Source organism: Eumetopias jubatus, unplaced genomic scaffold (genome assembly GCF_037043125.1).
Source record: "Eumetopias jubatus isolate StellerSeaLion01/CBP00866 unplaced genomic scaffold, mEumJub1_p1.0 scaffold_10, whole genome shotgun sequence".
Classification (NCBI taxonomy): domain Eukaryota; kingdom Metazoa; phylum Chordata; class Mammalia; order Carnivora; family Otariidae; genus Eumetopias; species Eumetopias jubatus.
Window position 1 is genome coordinate 23,328,876 of NW_028274816.1, and position 25,901 is coordinate 23,354,776.

The 25,901-nt window shown below is 42.3% G+C and overlaps 1 protein-coding gene across 2 annotated transcripts in view; it reads left to right on the forward strand.

Annotated features, from left to right (window-relative positions):
- Positions 1 to 24,540, forward strand: part of NIP7 (nucleolar pre-rRNA processing protein NIP7) — a 62,627-nt gene extending 38,087 nt beyond the window's left edge. The window contains exon 5 of one of the 2 annotated variants that reach the window (XM_028094523.2): positions 24,455 to 24,540. In XM_028094523.2, the coding sequence (XP_027950324.1) occupies positions 24,455 to 24,514 (60 nt within the window). In that variant the 3' untranslated portion in view covers positions 24,515 to 24,540. Of the gene's footprint in view, positions 1 to 2,496; positions 2,600 to 24,454 lie in introns of those variants that run through there. The other variant, XM_088027458.1, reaches the window with a different exon arrangement.
- Positions 24,541 to 25,901: the final 1,361 nt, after the last annotated feature.

Sequence of the window (25,901 nt, forward strand, 5' to 3'; positions counted from 1 at the left end):
ACATAGACCTTGGAGAGTCAATTCCCATTCCTTCATTGGGTGCATCATTGTCCGTATCTTCCACAGGTGGGGGAATGAATGAACAAGGAGAATTTCCAGACGACTGAGTGGGCCTGGAGTCGGTGTAGGAAGGAAGTGGGGACATAGGATATGAATCACCTATAGGTATCTTTGATGCTCTTGGAATTCACCACCCAGCACCTGGACCAAATAGAGAAATCCTGGTTGTGGGAGTGGTGTGCCACCTCTCTGAGAGGTCCAGTAACTGGTTGAGCGTAAAAGACTTTTCTACCTACCTCACTGGTTTAGAACCAGCAGAGATCCAGTTTGGGGCTATTAACGGACAACTCAGGAGGGCAAGTAGCAGCATCACTGAGGTTGTGAAATCACATGCTAGACCCTTGAATTAGTTAGGCAAAGATCTGAGTCTGTATAGCATCCTGTTTTTTCAAAATCTCTATGTTGTGGACATTCCAGAAGAGGGAGAGGCCTCTAAGTCTGACAGATCTTTGGTGATTTTGGCTGCTTTGCCATCCCAGCCTGCCTGTCTTAACCAGAAGCCAAATTACCTGCCTCACATTCTGACTCTTCTGCTTGTTAGCCATGTAAACTTGAGCAAATTACTAAACCGTTGGGGAGCCTGCGTGGCTCAGTCAGTTGAGCGTCTGACTCTTGATTTAGGTTCAGGTCATGATCTCACGGTCCTGGGACCGAGCCTTGAGCCCTGCGTTGGGCTCTGAGCTCACTGTGGAGTCTGCTTGCCCTTCTCCCTCTGCTCCTCCCCCTGCTCGAGTGTGTGCGCGCTCTCTCTCAAATAAATAAATTTTAAAAAATGCTTAACCATCTCTCTCCTACTTCTGTTTTCTTATCTGTCAAGCCCAAATAACAGAGGTGCCTCATGGGGATTGTATGAAAATTAAGTGAGTTACTATTTCCAGTGCCCTTCGTGGAGGACTTGGCTGGTTGTATGGGCTCAGTAAGTGTAAGCTATTTCTATGAGCTCATCCACTATCTGTCTGAAAAGTCTTTCCTCCTCTTTTCTATCAAAAATTCTCATTTTTCCTTTTCTTTTTAAATTAAGTTATAACTTACATAAAGTGCATAAATATTAAGTGTAAAACTTGTTGAGTTTTCTCCTCATTTTTCAAAGCCGCACCATCATATGATTGTCACGACATCACTCTTTACTCACCACAAACACCCCAGCTCTGAGTTAAGGATTCTGCTTTGAGGAACTTCAGTGCTTCCTGCCCTCCCTCTGGACACCAGCAGGAGGCAGGGTGGTATAGGGGAAAAGCTACAGTCAGCAAGTTAATGATCAGCAAGTTAATGATCAGGCTTTTCCTGGCCTAAAAATTTACTGGCTTGGGTAAGAACTTAACCTCTAAGGATCTTGTTTCCCCTACCTGCTAAAGAGTACAGATTACCAAATGGACACTTCATAGGGTTGTAGTGAAGATGAAATGAGATAGGCCTGTAAACAATGCCTGATATATGTTAATTAAGTTAGCAAGTCTAGAAAAAAAAATACCCAGTGTGAGGGAGGGTGCTGTGAAACAAGCACTTTCAGCCAGTGCTGCTGAAAGTGTCAATCTATAAAACCTTTCCAGGGAGCAATTCAGGAAAACAAAACAAAATAAAACCAAATAAAAAAACAAGAGCCATAAAACTTCCATTGTTTAGAAATTCATTCTATGGAAATAATTGTAAATGAGCACCAAGATTTAAGTGCAAGGATTTTCATCACAGCATTACTTACAGTGTACATTAGAACTAGAAAGAGCCAATAATAAGATTATTAAATAAGTCATGGTGTGTTCATAGTAAGGAATTTTATTCTGTGATAAAAATTTTGCCCCCCCATAAAATAAATAATTATGTACTCAAAGATTACTTCATGCTCAAGATAAAATAACACAAAAGGGATAGAAACATATAATGTGACCACACATTTATGGAAGTTATAATTTGTAAAATACTTTTTTTTTTAAGATTTTATTGATTTGTTTGACAGAGAGAGACACAGTGAGAGAGGGAACACAAGCAGGGGGAGTGGAAAAGGGAGAAGCAGGCTTCCTGCAGAGCAGGGAGCCTGACGCGGAGCTTGATCCCAGGACGATCCCAGGGCCCTGGGATCATGACCTGAGCCGAAGGCAGACGCTTAACAACTGAGCCACCCAGGTGCCCCTGTAAAATACTTTTTTGAGCATTTACTATTTATCACTTACCATGCTACGGTAATTAAATGCTATTATTTCATTTAATCTTCATCAAAATCCTTCAAAAAATGTATCATTATGCCAGTTTTACAGATGAATAAACTGAGGATTATTCAGTTTATTAGGAGGTTAAGTGACTTGTCCAAGACATTATAATGAATTTATGTCTGAGTCTGATTTTAAATCCAGATCTATTTGTATTAACCAAGATAGAACAACAAGAGATTTCAAATTTGTTCTTCCTTAGACCTTTCTGTATTTTCCTAATTTTCTACAGGGAGTAGAGGGAAAAGGTCCCCAATAAATGTTGTGCTTTATGAAACCTTACCATGATTCCTGACTCGAAAGAGGATGAAGAAAGCTGCATAGCCTAATTGCACTACTGGGTATTTACCACAAAGATACAAATGTAGGGATCCGAAGGGGTACGTGCACCCCAATGTTTATAGCAGCAATGTCCACAATAGCCAAACTGTGGAAAGAGCCAAGATGTCCATCGACAGATGAATGGATAAAGAAGATGTGGTATATATACACAATGGAATATTATGCAGCCATCAAAAGGAATGAGATCTTGCCATTTGCAACGACGTGGATGGAACTGGAGGGTGTTATGCTGAGTGAAATAAGTCAATCAGAGAAAGACATGTATCATATGACCTCACTGATATGAGGAATTCTTAATCTCAGGAAACAAACTGAGGGTTGCTGGAGTGGTGGGGGGTGGGAGGGATTGGGTGGCTGGGTGATAGACATTGGGGAGGGTATGTGCTATGGTGAGCACTGTGAATTGTACAAGACTGATGAATCACGGATCTGTACTTCTGAAACAAATAATGCAATATATGTTAAGAAAAAAAAAAGGAGAAGAAGATAGCAGGAGGGGAAGAATGAAGGGGAGTAAGTCGGAGGGGGAGACGAACCATGAGAGACGATGGACTCTGAAAAACAAACTGAGGGTTCTAGAGGGGAGGGGGGTGGGGGGATGGGTTAGCCTGGTGATGGGTATTAAAGAGGGCACAGTCTGCATGGAGCACTGGGTGTTATGCATAAACAATGACTCATGGAACACTACATCAAAAACTAATGATGTAATGTATGGTGATTAACATAACAATAAAAAATTAAAAAAAAAAGAAAGCTGCATAGCCTAATAACTTCCTGTCTAGAACAGGACATTTCCAGTCTTATATGGGAGATTTTTTAAGTAGTACACTGTGAGATAGTAGAATATAGATATATTGGTCTCTGCCCCCGGTTCCTGGCACAGAGCTTCTAAAACTCTGGTAATTTCTTAAGTGATAAGAGCACTGGGGCCATCTCTTGTTCTAAAAAGATAACCCTGGGTGGGCTCGCAGATGGCTCCTAGATGGGAGCTGGTCACCAGAAAGACCAAGCCATGATTAGAAACTTGGAATTTTCCACCCCTTCCCCTATTCTCTTGAGAAGGGAGAAGGAGGGCTAAAAATGGAGCTCATGATCTCTCATGCATACATGATGAAGCCTCCATAAAATCCCAGTAGTATGGGGTTCAGAGAGCTTCTAGGTTGGTGAACACATCCATGTAACTGGAGGGTGACATACCTCAAGTCCACCAAGACAGAAGCTCCTGTGCTGGGGACCCTCCCAGAACTTGCCCTATGTATCTCTTCAGCTGAATGTTCATCTCTATTCTTAATCATATCCTTTAATAAACTGGTAAACATAAATGTTTTCCTGCATTCTATGAGCCACTCTAAGCAAATTAATGGAAATTGGGGGGATCATGGCAACCTCTGATTTGTAGACACATTGGACAGAAGTTGTATGTAATGGAGTTAAACTATAGAACATCCAGCTGGTGTCACAAAGAATTGCTTGGTGTGGGAAAGAAACCCCATACATTTGGTGACCACAAGTGTCAGAAGTAAAGCATTTTGTGTGAAAGTGAAAGGAGGGGAAAACTGGGTGTTTTTTTCTTAAACATACACCAACTAATATTTTAAAAATATTAATAACTATGAACTTTTTAAAACACATTTGAAACACACACATACACATACACATATACACACATCATACCTCACTCATCAGGCATGTCATTACTTCGATATTATTGCTCAGGACAAAGCTTAAGCAAGTTTTTAGGTAAAAAATAATGAGTCATATAAAGAAAAGTAGGATGTAAATACAGGTGGCCTGTGGATATACCCAAAGTCATAAAGGTGACATGGAATGCTGAGAGTGTGGGAAGCACTGTTCTGGCATTTGTGGGCTAGAGAACAGCAACAGGGGATGAAGCCCAGCATGGACAGAAGGTTCTTCAGTCTTTTTCACTCTGCACATGGAACATCTGTGTCAAGAACACACATGGCTGGTTCTTCCCAATCCCACAGATGAAAGTTCTCTGTGGTCAGCAGTGAGAGTTACAGAAATCTGATAAAGGAAGGCTTTGGGGTGGGACCAGGGGACAATCTCGTTGGAAGGCTAAGTGAGGGTACTGTCTTGAAGCCAAGTGCATCAAGCATTGGATGTTGGTTTGAGAAAACAACAGTTGTCTGTAGCAAAGAATGGAGGAAGGGACTGATGGAAATAACAGGAGGCTTAAACTCCAAAGCCGAGTCACCCATTGGCATCACCTCTCCCAACCTGGGGCCCTTATCCATGCAGGTCGAAGACTCAGATATGGTCCTGTCCACCATGGGCATTTGCTCTGTATTTATTGAGGCCCTGCTTTGTGAATTGAAGCTCCACTGGTTCTAGGGCCATGAATATAGATAAAACACTAGTTTTGCCCTGAAGGAATTTAAGGTCTAGGTGGAATACCAACATGTAAAAATGACACTGTATTTCAATTTTGAGCAATGGTTATGTATTACTTCTAGAGCTGCCCCCAACCCTCCCCCGGCAAATAAATATTCCTAAAAAAAAATTTTTTTTAGGTCAAAGTGATAAGGAATAAATTAGGATTGTATGGGGTAGTTGGCTGGGAGTCAGATATATCTGGGTCAGAATTCCATCTCCACACATTCTAAACTGGTGGTCTTCAAACCGGAATTACACATATCCCTAAGCATGAACACTTTTCAAGGGGGATCAACCTTCATGTGTTATCTTTCTTAAAACTGATGTAAGAATACACTAATGTCAGAGATCCTGCCAGTTTCCCGTTCCCAGTCAGATTTCTCCCACCTTGCAAAAGATAAGGCATACCATCCGCATCTCACTTTGGTGTATATTATGTTGTATATTGGTGTATATTATGGTGTTAGAAACCGAGTTTGGATACAAATACAGGCATAGTTCAAGACTAATTAAGGTCCCGGTGTACCTGGGTGGCTCAGTCAGTTAAGCTCTGCCTTTGGCCCAGGTCATGATCCTGGGGTCCTGGGATTGAGCCCCGAGTCCAGCTCCCTGCTCGACAGGGAGTCTGCTTCTCCCTCTGCCCCTCCCCCCTTCATCTTGTCTCTCGCTCGCTCTTTCTCTCTCACAAATAAATAAATAAAGCCTTTTAAAAAAAGACTAATTAAGGTCCCATTAACTACTCCCTCATCCATTTTTGAGAGATGATTTTTTTATTTTTAAGTAAGCTCCATGCCCAGCCTGCCAAATGAGGGACTTGAACTCAAAACCCTGAAGTCAAGACCTGAGCTGATATCAAAAGTTGAACACTTAAACCAACTGAGCCACCCAGGCACCCTGAGAGATGAATTTTCAATGGACATAATTTTATGCTAATTTGATCAATATTATTAGTGTATGACTTATAATGCTAGCTTAAGCCCGAAGAAAATTAATATTTAAAGACTTGTGAGTGACACCTGGGTGGCTCAGTTGGTTAAGCATCTGCCTTCAGCTCAGGTCATGATCCCAGGGTCCTGGGATCGAGTCCCACATCGGGCATCTTGCTCAGCGGGGAGCCTGCTTCTCCCTCTGCTTGTGCATGCACTCTCTCTCTCTCTCTCTCTGACGAATAAATAAATTTAAACAAAATAAAGCCTTGTGGTGATAGTATATTTTTTAAGATTTTAGAATGCAACAAAAAATAAATGGTCATATGTTGTTGCAGAGTAATAGATGATGAATAAAGGACTTTCAAACATAAAACCATGTTACTTTAGAGTAATATTTGGTGGGAGACATAGATTTCAAGAAGAAAAAGAATGATTTACAATGTATGACTGTTAGGGTGCCTGGCTGGCTCAGCCAGTGAAGCATGTGACTCTTGATCTCAGGGTGGTGTGTTCAAGCCCCATGTTGGGGATAGAGCTTACTTAAGGAAAAAAAAATTTATTAAAACGTATGACTGCTCGGGGCGCCTGGGTGGCTCAGTTGGTTAAGCGACTGCCTTTGGCTCAGGTCATGATCCTGGAGTCCTGGGATCGAGTCCCACATCGGGCTCCCTGCTCAGCAGGGAGTCTGCCTCTCCCTCTGACCCTCTTCCCTCTCGTGCTCTCTATCTCTCATTCTCTTTCTCAAATAAATAAATAAAATCTTTAAAAAAAAAAAGTATGACTGCTCAAGAAGGGCCTGTCCATATTTTTTTATTTTTAAATAGATGATGGTGGATATCAAATCAGTATGGTACTTATATTTCATTGGGTGTATTTGTGGCGGTAATATCACAGTTTTATTTTTGAATGTTAACATCTGTAATGTACCAGAAAGTACATCTTTTGCATCTAGTTAAATGCGTGCTGAATCACCCCCAGAATGTTCCCTTATGCCCCTTTCAAGATACTCCCCATCCACCAATGACTGTTTGGATTTCAAACATCTTAGTTTGTCTGTTTCTAAATTTCATATAAACAGAATCATATGGTAGGTACTCTTTGTGTCTAACTTAATTTGCATAACAGTTTTTGAGATTCACCCATGTCATTCCTTTTTATTGCTGAGTATTGTTCCATTATATGAAAATCCACAATTTATTTATTCATTCTCCATAGATATTTAGGTTGTTTCCTGTTTGGGGCATTACAAATAAGGCTGCTATAAGCATTATTGTTCAAGTAAAAAAAAAAAGTAAATAAGATGGAAACTTTTAGATGTCAACTTTAAAATGTGGAAGGAGATACACATTCTTAGGCAGTGATTTCTTGTCTTTTTCCTTTTCATTGTCAACTATAGTAGGCCCTTCAGCAATGCAAAGCTGGGGACACTGACCCCCATGCAGTTAGAAATCTGCATAATACTTTTGACTCCCCCAAAACTTAACTACTAATAGCCTGCTGTTGACCAGAAGCCTTACCGATATAAAATAAGCTGTTGATCAGCACATATTTTGTATGTTATGTATATTACATTCTGTATTCTTACAATAAAATAAGCTAGAGAAAAGAAAATATTATTAAGAAAACTATAAGAGAAAATTTTAAGAAAAAATATTAAGTGTACATCTGTGTATTAGTGGACCTGCAGGTTCAGTCAAACCACCAGTGGTGTTTAAGGGGCAACTCTATAACATTTGTACAAAAAGGATGCCAAACTGTTTTCCAAAGTGGTACCACTGAATACTGTTGCCTTAGTTTAGTGTTGCAACAAGCTGCGATGAGCATATAGTTACATTTGTTGCAACTATCTTCTCTCACTCTGTGGTTTATCTGTCAAACTCTCTACATAATATATTTATGAACCACAATGTATAACTTTAGTGTCACTGAATCATTCTCTTTATCTACCTTTCTTTTCCTTTGTCTTGAGGGCTGTTAGTGGCTTAAATGCTTTCCTATTCAGAAGTCAAGAAGATATTTTCATATATTCTAAAAAGCTGTAGATTTTTGCCTTTCACATTTGTCTTTTATCCACCTGGATCTGATGTTGTGTATGGCATGAAGTGGAGACCAATTTCATTTTTTCTCTATATGGGTATCTAGCTATTCCAGCATGATTTATTAAGATCTTTTCCTACTCTCTGTAGTGCCTCCTTTGTTATCAATTAAGTGACCATAGATGTGTATGTCTGTTTCTAGGGGTAGACAATTTTTCAAAATTATTTGATGAGATGTGCAAGCAAGAAGAATGTGAAGATCAATCTACTTAAGTTGTGTGGCCTTTAACTGGTTATTTAACTTCTCTGAGTTCCCTACACTGTTGGGAGAATACAATGGGGTCATGCAATAAGGTGGTTAGAAGTTCTGATCCAGTAAGCCTCGGGGAGCAGTACTAATAGTTCGGTTTTTTGGTTTTTGGTTGTTGGAGTTTTTTTCTGTTGTTATATTTTAACTGCCACGGAGTACATGAAAACAACACCTGCTCGGGGCAGTAACTGTCAGGGAAAGAGCCCAGCGGACGTGACATTTGGGTGGGTCGTGAATGACGGTGGAATCTGTCATCTCTTTTTATGACTGCCATCTGTTGGCTGTCCATGGCGCATTTCCCACGTGTGTTGCATCTGCATGATATTTTATCTGGCTTAGAAGGGCCCAGAGGGAAAGGCCTGGGCCCTGCCCCGCACCACTGCTGGGGTCACCCCCAGTAGCTCCTGCCTAGGAAGACCTAGAAGTTGTGGGGGCTCCATGTTTGTTAGACACACATACATGTCACTGAGGGCAGGGCTGGGCCTTTTTAAAATTCCTGCCGCTGTAGTGCAGGATTCCCAAGTTTCACCCACACAGCGCTCCCTCCCCAAACCCCAACCACCAGCCGACTCGTACAACAACAAACTCACCCGTCTGCTCCCAGCACCACCACCCAGGGCAGTGGCGAAATCCGTACCACACCGCCTGCACAATCTTGCCCGTGGTTGAGCGAGCATAGGGTCTTGCACACAGTAGGCACTGGATAAGCATCAGGTGAATAACAGATGAGTTACCACATGAACATTGGGATATAGGAGCACCTTCCCTTCTGCTGCAGTGTAGCAAGACATGGGTATTATGTGGCTATTGCCAGTTCTGAGTGTGCACGGGAATCATAGTTGGGGGCGGGGGCTTTAAATATTCCTGACCCCCCACACACACTACTGAATTAAAACAGAGAAGGGATGTGCAGAAAGAGCTATTTTTCATTAATTCTCTGGGAGCTTCTGGCTTCGATGCTCAAGCAGGTATGGGAATGATAGAATTACTAAACATCTGGATCCATGTTTCATCAGAAGTATTCACCTGTCAAAACTTAAAATTCACATGTCCTTGAACCTGTACTTCCTTCCAGACTTTATCTACTGCCCCAAAATACAGGCACAAGGGTATTCAGGGCAGCATTTTTAAGCAGAGAAATACTTTAAACTAGGAAAATGTCCAGTCATTTATTAAGCAAATTTTATTGAGACAGCAGTAACAACAACAAAATAATAAATTCCCTACTCTTAGAGAGATTTACATTTTAGTCTATCAAAAGAGGACTAAACAAATAATTTATGATACACCTGAGCAATGGAATATTATTCTCCCATCAAAAATGAGGTTGTCAATATACTGCTTGTTTTTTTAAGATTTTTATTTCTTTATTTGACAGAGAGAGACACAGCGAGAGAGGGAACACAAGCAGGGGGAGTGGGAGAGGGAGAAGCAGGCTCCCCACTCGGCAGGGAGCCCGATGTGGGGCTCGATCCCAGAACCCTGGGATCATGACCTGAGCCTAAGGCAGACGCTTAATAACTGAGCCACCCAGCTGCCCCAATATACTGCTTTAAAAAGATGTTCAATGGGGTGCCTGGGTGGCTCAGATGGTTAAGCATCTGCCTTAGGCTCAGGTCATGATCCCAGGGTCCTGGGATCGAGCCCCGCATCGGGCTCCCTGCCGAGCGGGGAGCCTGCTTCTCCCTCTCCCTCTGCCTGCTGCTTCCCCTGCTTGTACACTCTCTCTCTGTCAAAATTAAATAAAATCTTAAGAAAAAAAAAGATGTTCAAGACAGGAGCCCCTGGGGAGGGGGTGGCTGGCTGGCTCAGCTGGAAGAGCATGTGACTCTTGATCTCCCGGTTGAGTTTAAGCCCCACACTGGGCACAGAGATTACTTTTTAAAAGACTGTTCAGGACATATTTCTAAAAAAAAAAAATAGGAAGCTTTTGAATATATTCCTATTCAAAATAAAGAAAGAAAAAAGAGAAAACTAAGCTACAAAACCCTGCATATAGCATTTTCCTATGTGTGTATAAACATATTGGGGCGCCTGGGTGGTGCCTTCCGTTAATCATAGGACTCTTGATTTCAGCTCAGGTCATGATCTCAGGGTTGTGAGATGGAGCCCCCCACACTCAGAACTCCCCAGCATGGCACCTGCTTAAGATTCTCTCTCCCTCTCCCTCTGTTGCCCCACCTCACACCTGCACACACACAAGCAGGGGGAGCAGCAGAGGCAGAGGGAGAAGCAGGCTCCTGACTGAGCAAGGAGCCCGAGGTGGGGCTCGATCCCAGGACCCCGGGATCATGACCTGAGCCGAAGGCAGACGCTTAACCAACTGAGTCACCCAGGCACCCCATAAATAAATCTTTTAAAATGTATTATACATATGTGTAGATATATATAAATATATAAGTAAAAAATTATGGAAGAATGTTCAATAAAATTGTTAATGACAGTTACCACTTTCCCAGTTTTACTTTTCTCTTCATACCCTTTTATGCTATTTAAACTCACTACCTTAAGGAGATACTACTTTTATCATTTGTTTGACTGTTAAAAAAATTCCATAGAACCTTGAAAACCTGTGAGATTTAAATTTCCAGCAGGGGACAGCAGTGATTCTCAAATATCTCTGACGTCAGCACAAAACTGAGGATTAGTGCCCACAGATTTCCAAATCCAGACCCAAATAATGTATTTGGATCACCAGATTAAAAAGGAAACAAAAAGCAACAACCACAGAAAGCTTAAAATGCTTTAGGAATTGTTGTGACAAAACATTTTCTATATGGTTCTTTATTAGCATTTGTCTAAACTTTCCTCTCTGGAGTGCGCAGTTTTCTTATCCATTAAAATCAGAAGATTTGAAGAGATAATCTTAAAAGGTTTCTTTTCAGCTCTAACATTCTATGGCTTTGAGAATATAAATCAGTATCAGGAAGAAACAAGCTCCCGTGCCCTCTGAAATTAATTGGCTTATCAAAGACTCTGCTTTACAATCCTTAGCTGATCAGGATGAATTATTACCAATTTATCTTTCGTGTAGATCAAAGAATGCTTTTTTGGGGGGAGAGGGGAGGATGTTGTTATTTATTCAATTCACTGATGGGGAAAAAGAACTCTCCCACTCTATAAATGTTTAGCATGTGTATAAAGGTCGTAGGTCTGGTGTTTAGAAATTACACACTGGCTTACCAAAGAATCTTCACTGGGTTGGCCAAATTAAACAGCAGGCAGTTGTAGAGAAATAAACACAAGTTAACATTTAACCCCAGCAAGTCCCTGTTCTTGCTGCTCCATCTTTCTTAGTAGGAGGCGACTGAGTAGGAGTAGGTTCTCCTCTCAGTAGGCTATTAGCTACTCTAGGAAGACCCCGGGCTCCTCTGAGAACCCACCCATCTACCACTTTTATCAAGTACATATTTTTTATTAAAGAATAATTGAAATACAGTATCATATTCGTTTCAGGTATACAACATTGTGATTCTATATTTATATACATTACAAAATGGTCACCACATAAATCTAGTCACATCTGTCACCAAAGTTGATATAATATTACTGACTATATATCCTATGCTGTACATTACATCCCCACGTCTTATTTATTTTGTAACTGTAAGTTTGTGCTTCTTCTTCTTTTTTTTTTTTTAAGTTCAATGCAGGGCTTGAACTCACGACTGTGAGACTTAAACTGAGGTCAAGAGTCAGTTGCTTAACTCACTGAGCCCCCTAGGCACCCCTGCAAATTTGTACTTCTTAATCTCCTTCACCTATTTCATCCATTCCCACACCCCACATCCCTTGGGCAACGGTCAGTTTGTTCTCTGTATCTATGAATCTGTTTCTGGTTTGTTCATTTGTTTTGATTTTTGGATTCCACATATAAGTGAAATCATATAATATTTGTCTTTCTCTGACTAATTTCGCTTGGCATAATACCTTCCGGATCCACAAGTGTTGTCATAAATGGCAGGATTTCATTCTTTTTGTGGGTAATATTCCATTGCATGTATATACCACATCTTATTTATCCATTCATCTATCAATGGACATTTAGGTTGCTTCCAAATCTTGGCTATTGTATATAATGCTGCAACGAACGTAGGAGTGCATATGTCTTTTCAAATTAGTATTTTCATTTTCTTCAGATAAATAACTAGAAATGTGATTCCTGGATTGTACTGTAGTTCTATTTTATCTATGAGGAAGCCCCATACTGTTTTCCACTGTGGCTGTACTAATTTACATTCCCCCCAACAGTGCATGAGGGTTCCCTTTTCTCTAAAGCCTTGCCAGCATTTATTATTTCTTTAAGATTTTATTTATTTATTTGAGAGAGAGATCATGAGCCAGGGGAGGGGCAGAGGGAGAGAGAGTAGCAGGCTCCCCACTCACTGAGCAGGGAGCCCACTGCGGGGCTCAATCCCAGGACCTTTAGATCATGACCTGAGCGAAGGCAGATGCTTAACCAACTGAGCCACCCAGATGTCTCAACATTTGTTGTAGCTTACTTTTTGATAATAATAGCCATTTTGATGGGAATGGGGTGGTATCTTATTATGGTTGTATTTATTTTATTTTAAGATTTAATTTATTTATTTGACAGAGAGAGACACAGCAAGAGAGGGAACACAAGCAGGGGGAGTGGGAGAGGGAACCAGGCTTCCCGCAGAGCAGGGAGCCCGATGCGGGGCTCGATCCCAGGACCCTGGGATCATGACCTGAGCCAAAGGCAGATGCTTAATGACTGAGCCACCCAGGCTCCCCTTATTATGGTTTTAATTTGCATTTCCCTGATGATTAGTGATGTTGAGCATCTTTTCTTTTCTTTTTTTTTTTTTTTAAAGATTTTATTTATTTATTTGAGAGAGAATGAGAGAGAGAGAGGGCATGAGAGGAGGAAGGGTCAGAGGGGGAAGCAGACTCCCCGCTGAGCAGGGAGCCCGATGTGGGACTCGATCCCGGGACTCCAGGATCATGACCTGAGCCAAAGGCAGTCGCTTAACCAACTGAGCCACCCAGGTGCCCCAATGTTGAGCATCTTTTCATGTGTCTTCACACACACACATATATATAGTTTTTAAATTTATTTATTTATTTGAGAGAGAAAGAGAGAGCAGGGGGAGGAGCGGAGGGAGAGGGACAAGCAGACTCCGAGCTGAACACAGAGCCCCACACAAGGCTTGATCCCCTGACCCTGAGATCATGACCTGAGCCAAAATGAAGAGTTGGCTGCGCAACCAACTGAGCCGCCCAGGTGCCTCCACACATATATATATTTTTAAGCATCTGAATCATAAACTGTTCCAACTATTTCTTCACGACCCAAGAGCAGTGCTCCTTTTACAGATAACCCTTTATAAATTGTAACACTTTTTTTTCTTTTAACATTTGCCAAAATTTACACCACTAATAAGTGGCTGAGGCAGGATTCAAACCAGTAACTATCTGGCTCTACGACCCTCACACTTGACCATGGCACTATATGAAATGAGAGTACAAACGTCATCAACTTGTTATCCAGAAGCTGTGAATATCTGCAAGAGTAATTGTGTATAAGTATATAAAATGAGTGACTTTTATGTCACAAAGCTCTGTCTAGCTCACACATATTAAGCACTCACTATGTGCTAGTCTTTGTCAGGTATTGAGGGTAAGGGTGTCTAAAGATGAATTAGACTTGATCATCACATTTAAGAAACTTATAGTTTTTGGAGGAGTGAAGAGCCAATGAGTAAACAAACATACCATGTGAAAAATAATAGGGAAACACAATTAAGAAAGAAGAAATCAAGGCAGCATAGCAGCATGGCTAAATCTATGGGCTGCAGAGTCCAGTTCTTAGCTGTGGGACCTCTTAAGCCACAGTTTCCTTATTAGTAAAATGGGAATATTAATAGCCTCTAGTATAGGCAATTGTTGTGAGGGTTCAGTGATATAAAGCATTACTAAGTTGCTTAGCCTAGGACCTAGCAGATGCAAAGGCTTGTTAGAATGTTAGTTAGTAATATTGTTTGATAAAGCTTAAGCAAAGTAAGAATCACACAGAGCTACCACATTTCTGAGATGTTGACACTGCTTTCTCAAATTACCTGAAGCTCTCAGCACCAAGCGACCCATTTCCTTGAGATTTATTCTATCCCCCGAGCATGGTTATCTTGTGATCCTACTACAATGTCTTCAAGAAAGAATGAGGTGGCAAAGGGGCACCAGAAGTTTGGGTTTTTTCACAGGGAAGGAGAACTGGGACTGGGAACAGCCCTTGTGACAGGCAAATCAAGACAAATCAACTTGGAGTGTTTGTTAGAAAATTTCTGGGTTCTTAGGGCACCTGAGTGGCTCAGTTGGTTAAGTGTCTGCCTTCGGCTCAGGTAACGATCCTGGAGTCCCAGGATAGAGCCCCGAATCGGTCTCCCTGCTCAGCGGGGAGTCTGCTTCTCCTTCTCTCTCTGCCCCTCACCCCACTCGAGTCTGCTTCTCCCTCTGCTCCTTACCCGACTTGTGCTCTCTCCCAAATAAATGAATAAAAGAAAATAAAAGAAAAAGAAAAGAAAAAATTTCTGAGTTCCACTCCCTGAGATTTTAATTTTGTTCCAAATTGAATTTCAGTCCATACTTTATTAATATTTTAATATAACTATAACCATGGGACGGGTTTCATGTGATTTTATCCTGCAATCAATTCTCTTCCCCACCAGATTTATTGTTTTCTGCTAAACACTGACCCACCTCCTTCCTCCTTAGTCAAGGACATTGCTTTGATATGCTACAGTGGCTGGTCCGTTTCAGCCCTGAGTCTTGGCATGAGACATATGAGTTCTTTCATCTGAAACCCTCTGCCTTCTCAGTGCAGTAGGGTAAGCTAACACTTCTCTCCTCTAAAACTGACTGAAAATGCACCTCCTTCTGGAAGCCTTCCCGGCTGAGTTCTTTATTTTGCATTCTGTTCTGTGTCACAGATGCAACTGGGACCGTTGAAACCAGAGAAGTCTTCTCAGTCTTTGTCATTGGTGTGTAAGTTCTGGTTCTTTCCATTGGGGGCAGCATGGACTTTGGGGAGAGAGTAGGGACTCGAATCTGGCATGAATCTGGCACCACTCCTGAGTTCTCAGATTCATTCTGGCTGTCCTTTGTCACCTTGGGACTGCTGCTTTATTCTCATGGGTTGTCATCTTCCATCCTGGCTTCTTCAGTCAGCTGTCCTTTCCCTGCTTCCCTTAAGTTCTTTCCAAGAGTGGACAGAGGGCTCCTTTAACTTCCAAAAGCACAACTAGGTTCATACTGTGAGTCCCACCATTTACTGTAGTGTCTTCATCTGGCAAATGGGGATAATTACAGGGCCTTCCCCACTGAATTCTTGTAAGAATGAAATGAGATTGGGCATGTTTACCGGACTTGGCACATGGCAAGTTGTGACAGATACTTTAGACTGGTTCTCTCAAAATCCATTGCAACCCCTTTCTACCTTGCTTTCTGAACTGCAGGAAATAGAAAGCTAAACACTTATTACATTTCTCAAACTCCCTTGCTGCTCCAATTCTGTTTGTGATTTATGCCATTTGTATGAGACTTTAAAACTGTGAACCCTATGCAGGGAGAGGCAGGTGTGAAGAAGCATTCATTTTGCTGGTGCTGATCATGGCAAAGGCAATGTGATTCTGAAGCCAGCTGCTGTTGGCGGCAGCTTAGCAGTTCTGAATCTTCTAGATGGTGGCAGAGGCTGCGGCTTGCTTGTCAACCCAGTTCTGCAGTATAATTTTGGAAGTCATTCCTGGATGTTTAGCCCAGAGTGTATTTCTTAACTTTCCAAATGATTCTGTGAGCTAGCCATACCCTTCAGTAAATCTCTTTGTGCTTAAATTAACAAGAGTGAAACTTGTCTGCAACCAAGAAAACTGACCAATACATAAGTATTCAATGAATATTAGCTGTTACTATTATTTTAAAACTTTGTTGACGGCTTGGGAGGAAAGCAAGTAATTACACTGCATGAATGAAAATTTAAAACTAGCTACTAGGTAAGACCATCTATAATGATTTCTAGAGTAGCACTGTCCCATGGAGCTTTCGTTCATGAGGTAAATGTTCTATATTTGCATCCAGTATGGTAGCCACTGGTTACATGTGGCTATTGAGCACTTGAAATGTGGCTACTATGACTGAGGAACTGAACTTTTAATTTGATTTCATTTCGGGGAGCTTGGGTGGCTCAGTCATTAAGCATCTGCCTTTGGCTCAGGTCATGATCCTAGAGTCCTGGGATCAAGCCTCGCATGGGGTTCCCTGCTCAGCGGGAAGCCTGCTTCTTTCTCCCCTCTCCCACTCCCCCTGCTTGTGTGCCCTCTCTCGCTGTATCTCTCTCTGTCAAATAAATAAAATCTTAAAAAAAAATTTGATTTCATATCAATTCACTTAAATTTAGAATTAAATAACCACATGTGGTTCGTGGCTACCATGTTGGACAACACAGTCCTCAAGAGTCTCAGCCTGACTCTTTCACAGGGGTCTTTTTTATGGCCCTCTCTTTCTCTAGCCAAGAAACTTCTTCAATCAGTTCTTCTTCAATCCCCAGTCTCCAGCCATATCTTAATACTCTACAGAGATGCAACATGCCCACAACAATGACAACTTTTATATGGTGAGTTTAGGGTCATCTTGTCCCCAGACTCCATTCTAGAATTGCATATTGGCTTTTTATTTGCACATCCGTAAGTTCACTGATGCGTTCTTGGTAAAATGCAATCCGTCTTGAAAGGCAAATCTTACCCTTCACTTAAAGAAGGAAAACCATTTATTATATTTTTTAAATATGTATTTCCCATCATTTCTAGTACTGAGTTTCCAAGAACATTGGGGTCCTATATCAGTTAGACAAGTGATTCTCATACTTTGCTGCATATTAGAATCACTGTGTTAAAGTAATTATTTGCCAACCACACTCGAGGCCAATTAAATTAGCATTATGGAAAATGACTAAAGAGAACCAAAAGTTTACCTGCAACATTCTATTTTTTTTTAAAGATTTTATTTATTTATTTGACAGAGAGAAACACAGTGAGAGAGGGAACACAAGCAGGGGGAGTGGGAGAGGGAGAAGCAGGCTTCCTGCTGAGCAGGGAGCCTGATGAGGGCCTCGATGCAGGGCTTGATCCCAGGGACCTGAGCTGAAGGCAGACACTTAACGACTGAGCCACCAGTGCCCCTGCAACATTCTATTTAAAAAAAAAAAAAGAAGAAAGAAAGAAGGATGTATTCCTAAATTAATAGCAATTAAAAGTTAATAAAATACAGGAAAAATCATGGTAGGATTTTGTAAGAGGTACTTTATTGAGATAAGATCAATAATTATAAACTTGATATTCAAAGCCAAACTTTTTTTTTTAAAGATTTTTTTAATTTATTTGACACAGAGAGAGCACAAGCAGGGGCAGTGACAGGCAGAGGGAGAGGGAGAAGCAGGCCCCCCCGGGGAGCAGGGAGCCTGATGTGGGTCTCGATCCCAGGACCCTGGGATCATGACCTGAGCCGAAGGCAGTTGATTAACCAACTAAGCCACCCAGGCGCCCCCAAGCCAAACATTTTTTATTATTTTGTTTTTTGTTTGTTTGTTTTTAAAATACTTTATTTCTTTATTTGAGAGAGAGCACGCATGGGGGGAGGAGCAGAGGAGAGGGAGAGAATCTCAAGTAGATGAGGGGGGCCTTGATCTCACCACCCTGAGATCATGACCTGAGTGAAACCAAGAGTCAGACGCTTAATCGACTGAGCTACTCAGGCTCCCCTGATTATTTGGTTTAAAGATTTTATTTTATTTTATTTTAAAGATTTTATTTATTTATTTGACAGAGAGAGAGATAGCGAGAGCAGGAACACAAGCAGGGGGAGTGGGAGAGGGAGAAGCAGGCTCCCAGCAGAGCAGGGAGCCCGATGCGGGACTCGATCCCAAGACCCTGGGATCATGACCTGAGCTGAAGGCAGACGCTTAACAGACTGAGCCACTCAGGCGCCCTAAAGATTTTATTTTTAAGTAATCTCTACACCCAATGTGGGGCTCAAACTCACACCCCCAAGATGGAGAGTCGCAGGCTCCACTGACTGAGCCAGCCCGGTACCCCTGTTTTTTATCATCTTGGTTGACTAGAGGCCACAAGGAGAGAGAAATCCCAAAGCCACTTTCCAACAACTCTGCAAAACTTCTGGAATGCAAACATTCACAAAGAATGTGGATTTCAGTCATGCTCCTCTTCCAAATTGCCATTTTCACATATTAAATGAATAAACTCAAATAATAGCCATATAAGCATTTTAAAGACCTTCCTTCCCATACAACCAAACAAGTGGACATCCCAAGGGAAGCTGGGAAAAAAGACAATAGGTATCCAAGTTCAGTGTCAGATGGTCTCTTTTTTGTGCCCCCCCTTCCTCCCACACAGATGTTCCCTGTGAATGAACTTGGGTCTATGTGATTCATACCAGAGTGGGATGGTCCCAAAAAGTTTGAAGAGAGGAACTCAACACTTCCTGAAATGATTCTCTTTTGACATTAATTCACATTTAGGAAGGAGCTGCCTACGCCTTTTATAACTATCCTTGAAACGTATGCGACTCAAGACTGATTGTGTTTCCTTCTGTCCTCTCAGTGGCTCTTTTATCTCCCTGGAGTGATGGTATGACTTGGTTCATGACTGCCGTGAGTGACAGCTGGGAGCCCGCCCTTTCCTCCAGCCCTGATTAAAACGCTGGGAGGCATTTCCCACAACTTCAGGGCCCAGGTGCTTGGCAATACTGCCAAACGTTTCTTCCAACTTAACAAAACTATTGTAATTGTATCCATTAATTCTGGATTAGATAACACACTCAATCATTTATAAATTCAGAAGATACACAGAGCAGAAGGTGACTTTGTTCTTCTGCCTGCGTTCTCCCAGCTGCCCAGCTCCCTGCCTCAGGGCTACCAGTTTCTGGTGTGTTTTCTCTGAGATAGGAATTTCCTGCAGCTTTAAAAGAACACATTTATGGGGCACCTGGCTGGCTCAGTCAGTGGATCCTGTGGCTCTTGATCTTGGGGTCGGGAGTTTGAACCCTGCGTTTTTGGGTATAGAGATTACTTTAAAAAAAAACTTTAAAAAAATAAAAATAGGGATGCCTGGGTGGCTCAGTCAGTTAAGCATCTGCCTTCGGCTCAGGTCATGATCCCAGGGTCCTGGAGGCGAGTCCCCACATTGGGCTCCCTGCTCAGCGGGGGAGTCTGCGTCTCCCTCTGCCCCTCTCCCTGCTTGTGCGTGCTCTCTCTCTCTGACAAATAAATAAATAAAATCTTTAAAAAATAAAATTAATTAAAAATTTAAAAATTAAAAATTAAATAAACAAATAAAAGAATACATTTATGTTTTCTTCCCCAGCTTTTATTCTTCCATTTTACATTAATGATAGCACACTATTCAAATAGATTTTTTGTTTATTTTTTTTCTCCCACCCCTGTCACTAGAATGGAAGCTCCATGAGGGAAGGGATTTTATTCTGTTTTTTTTTTTTAATATGTATTTTTTAAGTAAGCTCTATACCCAACATGGGCTCAAACTCACAAATTCCTGCAAATCCAACAGAAAAACGCCATAGAGATTGGAACTGTTGGGACAATACAGATGATGTATTGTAAAACAAAGTAAAGACACAAAAAGTACATACTGTATGATCCCATTTATATGATGATAAGTCAAGGACAAACAAGTTGAATCTATGGTGATAGAAATCAGAACAACAGCCGCCTGAGGTTGGGGGCATTAACTGGATAGGGGCACCAGGGAACTTTCTGAAGGTATGGAAAATCTGAATATTGATCTGGGTAGCAGCATTTGCAGTTGTCAAAACTCACTGACCTAGGGGCGCCTGGGTGGCTCAGTCATTAAGCGTCTGCCTTCGGCTCGGGTCATGATCCCAGGGTCCTGGGATCGAGCCCCACATCGGGCTCCCTGCTCAGCGGGAAGCCTGCTTCTCCCTCTCCCACTCCCCCTGCTTGTGTTCCCTCTCTCACTGTGTCTCTCTCTCTGTCAAATAAATAAATAAAATCTTTAAAAAATAAAATAAATAAAATAAAATATGTGGAGGAAACAAAGCATTAAAAAAAACTCACTGACCTATACACTAAAATGTTAGTGTTTTATTTTATGTAAAATATACCTCAATTTTATTTATTTCTTAATTTTTTTAATTAAAAATCTTTTTTAAAAAATTTATTTATTTGACAGAGAGACACAGCGAGAGAGGGAACACAAGCAGGGGGAGTGGGAGAGGGAGAAGCAGGCTCCTCGCTGAGCAGGGAGCCCGATGCGGGGCTCGATCCCAGGACCCTGGGATCATGACCTGAGCCGAAGGCAGACGCTTAACAACTGAGCCACCCAGGCGCCCCTTATTTTTTTTTAAAGATTTTATTTATTTATTTGACAGAGAGAGACACAGCAAGATAGGGAACACACGCAGGGGGAGTGGGAGAAGCAGGCTTCCCGCTGAGCAGGGAGCCTGATGCGGGGCTCGATCTCAGGACCCCGGGATCATGACCTGAGCCGAAGGCAGTCGCTTAACCAACTGAGCCACCCAGGAGCCCCTATACCTCAATTTTAAAAACTTGAGAGGACTGGGCTCTGGGAGCATAATGTGTTACTCTCTGTAGATTACAGTCACGCTGGCCTTTTTTTAATTCTCCAAACACAATGCTTTTCCGCACCCAACAGCTAGCATATATGCTCTTCCCACTGCCTGGAACACTTTTTCTTCCCTTTTACCAACACACGACTGCACCCATTCTCTCTCCCTCTCTCTGTCTCTCTCTCTCTCACACATACACACACACACATACACACACACCTGTCTTTTTATAATTCATTGTGTGTCAAAATACATATAGCATAGCAAATGGCTGTAATGATCCCATACTGATATAACCTGTTTGAACTACTTTGCAGAACTCACATATAAGAAATTACACATTTCTCAGTTTGCGGCGGGCGGGGGAGGGGAACTCAAACTTAAATGCGACTCAATCTCTACCTTTCTGGGTGGAGGTGGGTGATATAATCCCAATCATTTTTGGCCACACAGCCCACTTGGCTTCCTGAGATTAGAGAAATATCTGGGGCTTAGGACATTCAGAAAAACTGGAGATTGGCCTTTGGTCCATGTGATGGCCATTGAGATGCTTATTGTTCTGTGTGGTTTACCCAAAATTGGAAGGCTCAGACTCAAGCTCAAGCTCAATCATCAGGACACTCTTGGAGGATTCCAAGATCTAGGAGGTGCTGAGCACTCAGTCTTCCTGGGGCCACCAGCCCTACCTCCATTCCTGCTATCTTCCAGGCTCTCTGTGGGATTGGGGGAGGGGAGTCCCTGTCACTCTGGAACTTGCCCACCCTTCATCCTCCCAGTGGATTTGCACTTTAAAAAAAAGTCCTGTGGAGAACAGGTGGGAGGGGGCTGGAGGGGATTGGGGGAGACCTGTTGAACCTGGTAAGTCCCCAGGTTGGACTCAGCCTCAGCTCCCATTAAATAAGAAATGGGAAAACTGAAAAGAAATGTATTTTTTTTTTCCCCAAGCTTCTAAGAGGTTTGCAAACAATTGGAGTAATTAAAAGTTCTCAGAAGTAGCCGATGGTGCCCTTTTCACCGAGGGAATGTGGGCCAAGCATGATATATTAAAAGAGAGGGAGCTGCTCTATTGAAGTTAAAAATAATCTTCTGTCACATGGCTAATTTGTTGGAATGCAGCAATTAAAAGGCTGTGGGCAAAGGGAGAGCTGGAAGCAGCTGGGGAGCTCACAGGCAGAGTGCACGCCCTGGGGGCTATGTTTGCAGAGAGAGAAAACAGTGTCACAGCTGACTTAGGGCACCTTATCAGAAAACCCACAAAAGGGGCAGGAAGAAGGAGAAGTGGGGTCAAGTTCAGAGCTGGGACCTTTGGGCTTATCAGACAGTGAAGGGATGGGTCAGGTCTTGTCACCTGTGCTCCCTGGATGCTGATTCACTCAGCAAGGATGAAGGCTTTCCAGATCCCCCCTGCACTTGGAAAATGCATGCCTTTGAATTCATTTCAAAGGACTACATAACCCAAAGGAGCCCTTTGATCCTAATCCATGGGAAAACAAATCTATATGGTCTTGAGGGGAAAAGCACAGGCCAGCAATACAAATCTTCATTTGGGGAGTTGGGGATTTTTTTTTAATTCTTGAAATTGTTGAAAAATTTTTTGAAATGTTGGCTTGGAAAGAGATTAAGTTATGTAATACAATATCTGAATTTCTCAGGGGAGGCAACAAACTCAGAGAGGCTGATTTTACTCAAAGTCACTCAACCAGCAAGTGCGAGAAGCTTTATTCTAACCCAGGTCCTTCGCTAAACAGGAGGGACATGGTGGGTAGGAAGTGTGGGATTCAGACTTCCCTGATACGGGATCTGGCTCCCCAACCTGTGGAGCTGGGGGACTCTCTTGTGCCTAATTCCTCTCAGTCTCAGTGTTACCATCTGCAAAATGGGAATAAAGATAGCCCCTGCCACCTAGAGTCGTTATAATGCATGTAAAGTATTTAGTGTAACTCTAGCCTAGAGTAAATGCTTAATAAAATGTAAGCTCTTATTATCCCAGAGCTTTTTCTACACCACCCTGTATCAAATTCCTAGTGCCCTTTTGCAGGTTAACTGGCCCCCACATCCTCTTTGGTTTGGGTGGGTTTCTCCTTCTCTCCTTTCCACCTGCAACTCTGGTGGATTATATAAAAAGAAAAAGAGGATGAGTCTCTTTCTCCTAACATTTTTGCCTTCTAACACACCCAGGCTACTTGTTTTCTCTCAAGCTCTGGGCCCTCCAGCTTTGTGCTCTCAGGGTGTTTTTCGAGTTGCTGCTAAGCAGAAATGGTGCCAACGTGAAGAAGCAAGTGCTGCTGCCGCAAATTCAGTTATCAGATGTATCTGAATCTTTTAGAATACTTGATCAATTTTCAAATTTATAAGGGGCACCACTAACAGAAAGGGCTCTGAACTCCAATGGAGGTTTGGGCTTCAGAGTCTGACCACCCCTGGAAAGTGGAGGCCAAGTTCTATGTGGGCACGTCAGTTACAAAGAACAGAAACGTAGCTTGACCGGGGGGAAATAAAAGGAAATTAAGTGGCTCGTTTATGTTTAGGTTTTTCATTTACGACCAGATTCAAGGATTTAACGATGTCCTGAGGACACCTTTCCATTTTGTTGGGCTCTCTTCTTGAGACTCTTTCAACTAGGCAGACAAAATAGCCCTGGAGAGCCTCAAGCTTTACTTTTCTCCAGTTTGGTGTTCTCTGAATAAAAAAGGGGTCTTCCCCTACCCTCTCTTAGTTCTCTTTCCCTGTTTTGCTGCTTTAATTCAAGCGCAGGTTCCGGAAACAGCGGGGCCGGGGAAATGAGCTTCTCTGATTGGATAGATTGGATCACATGCCTCACCTGTAAGCACGGGGAGGTGGGGCATACTGATTGACAACCGGGCGGGCTTCGCGGAGATGAGGACGTAACAGTCCTAGAGGAAGACGGGGGTTCCAGAAGAAAGGGAAAGACAGGCAGATATAAACCACTAATATCAAAGTCCGGCACGTATGTGCACCTTGCTTCATATCCTCAAAGTGTTCTATAATCCAAGACATAGTAAGAACTTTTGGAGAGGAAAGTGCTTTCTTCCAGCTCCAGATATTTCCTTCCTGTAGAGGGCCATCAACAGTCATGCTCTAGGCCCCTCTTTTCCCCTTTCTCCTTCTGCACTTCGAGAAGGAAGAGCATCAGGAGAAACTGGGCATGAGTCGTCAGTGTCTTCCTCCCCCTGGTCTTTTAGGACCATGATCCTGGGAGGGCGCGCAGGTTCTCTCGTCTCACTCCACACGGGGAGGGCAGCCTAGTCCACTGCTACCTGGGATTGGTAGGAAAGTCTGTTTAATTAGGATACAAGGAAGCCTACTGGGCTCACGCCCTGAGTCACATTCTCCAACCTAACGTGTAGCCCTAGTAGAAGGTAATCCGTCTTCGGACTACCTAGACCCCTACCCGACCCGGAGCCTGAGTAGGGAGGAGGCATGCTGTCTTACTGAGGCCTCTTCTCAAAAGTCAGCAAGAACCACCAGTTTAGAACATCAGAGACCCACAGATTCATCTTCTCACTCTCCCCTTCCTAGATGCATCCCCCGCCGAGGAGCCGGTTACCTCGGGAATCCGCAGAGACTGTGGAGCGCTAGGAGCGGACTCTGAGATTTACAACAGATTTACAACAGCAGGTGAGAGGAACTGGGATTATTTCACGTGGAGGGGGGTTAAAAGAAACCGAAGGAGGGGGTGACTTCCTAGTGGCCTTCACCAGAACCATGCTGAGGGTGAGGCATCACTGGTATTTTTCCACTGCCTCACCCTGACCTGGATCATAGTCCCACTCATGTCCTTCTATGCCCACCTCTTGGAAAATAAATTGTTCCGTTTCCACAGAAAGGTGCAGGAGGTTGGGGCACACAAACCAACTTAAATATAACAACATTTTATTATTATTTCTTTTTAATCACAAAAGTATACACAATCTGTGAAAAGAACTAAAAAGTTGTAGAGATGGATAAAGATGAGAACAAAAATCCACTCCAAGCCCTCCGCCCCGCGATAGCTGTTGTTAGCCTTTTGGCCTCTTATTGTCCAGCTTTTTTTTCTATACATATTTTAAAACTTATCTTTTATTTAAAAAATATAAAAACATTTCAAATAAAATAGAAGTGTATAATGTAAAAGATGAACATACTATACTCTGTGATTTCTCTTATTATCATGATCTATGTGTACTATTAAATTGAATATTTTTTGTTGTTACCAGTTCCTCTTCTCTCTTCTGGCCTTAGGAATGGTTGACATTAATGGCACTCATTTGAGAGGAAAGTATTGATATTGTGACATCCAATTTAGAGATGGGGAACTAAGGTTCTCAGACTTACCCACAGTCATACCTAACTCCTGTCAGGTTCCCTGGAGACTGGAACAATTTCCTAATAAAATAGGCAACTTTGTTAAGAAAAGAAGGCAAAAGAAGGGGCTTCCATAAGCCAGGACTCTTCGCCTTCCTTCTCTACCAGAAATACACATTACATCCACCCTTAGCCACTTCGGCCTCCCTACAACCAAGATTTTGATTCTGGGAACATGTAACTGCAAGTGAACAAAGAGTCAAGGGAAAGTTCTTTATCAGCAGAAGAATTATTTTATTCAATGTGCTTCCTTACATGAGTTGGGACAATAAAGGGAAAGAATGAGAAGAAATAAAAGGCCAGTTACTCAGGCCACTTTTAATGAATCACCCCCCAGTGTCATTACCCATCCCTAGTCAGGAAAAGCTGGAGTTTTTCCATGCCAAGAAAAACAGAGGGCAGGAAGAAACAAATTACGACCTTGTTTGTGTTTTGTGTCTTAACTATTTGATTTATAGGCCTTGATCCAGTGATTATGGATGAAAGAAAATGTCCCAGTGTCCCAAACCTAACCTGAACTTAACCATGGGTGGGTCTCACGTCCACGGCTCAAATTTAGTATGAAGTTAAAATGCTTTAAGAATAAAGTTTCAGGGTTAGGGGCTCCCTGTAGGCATTCTTA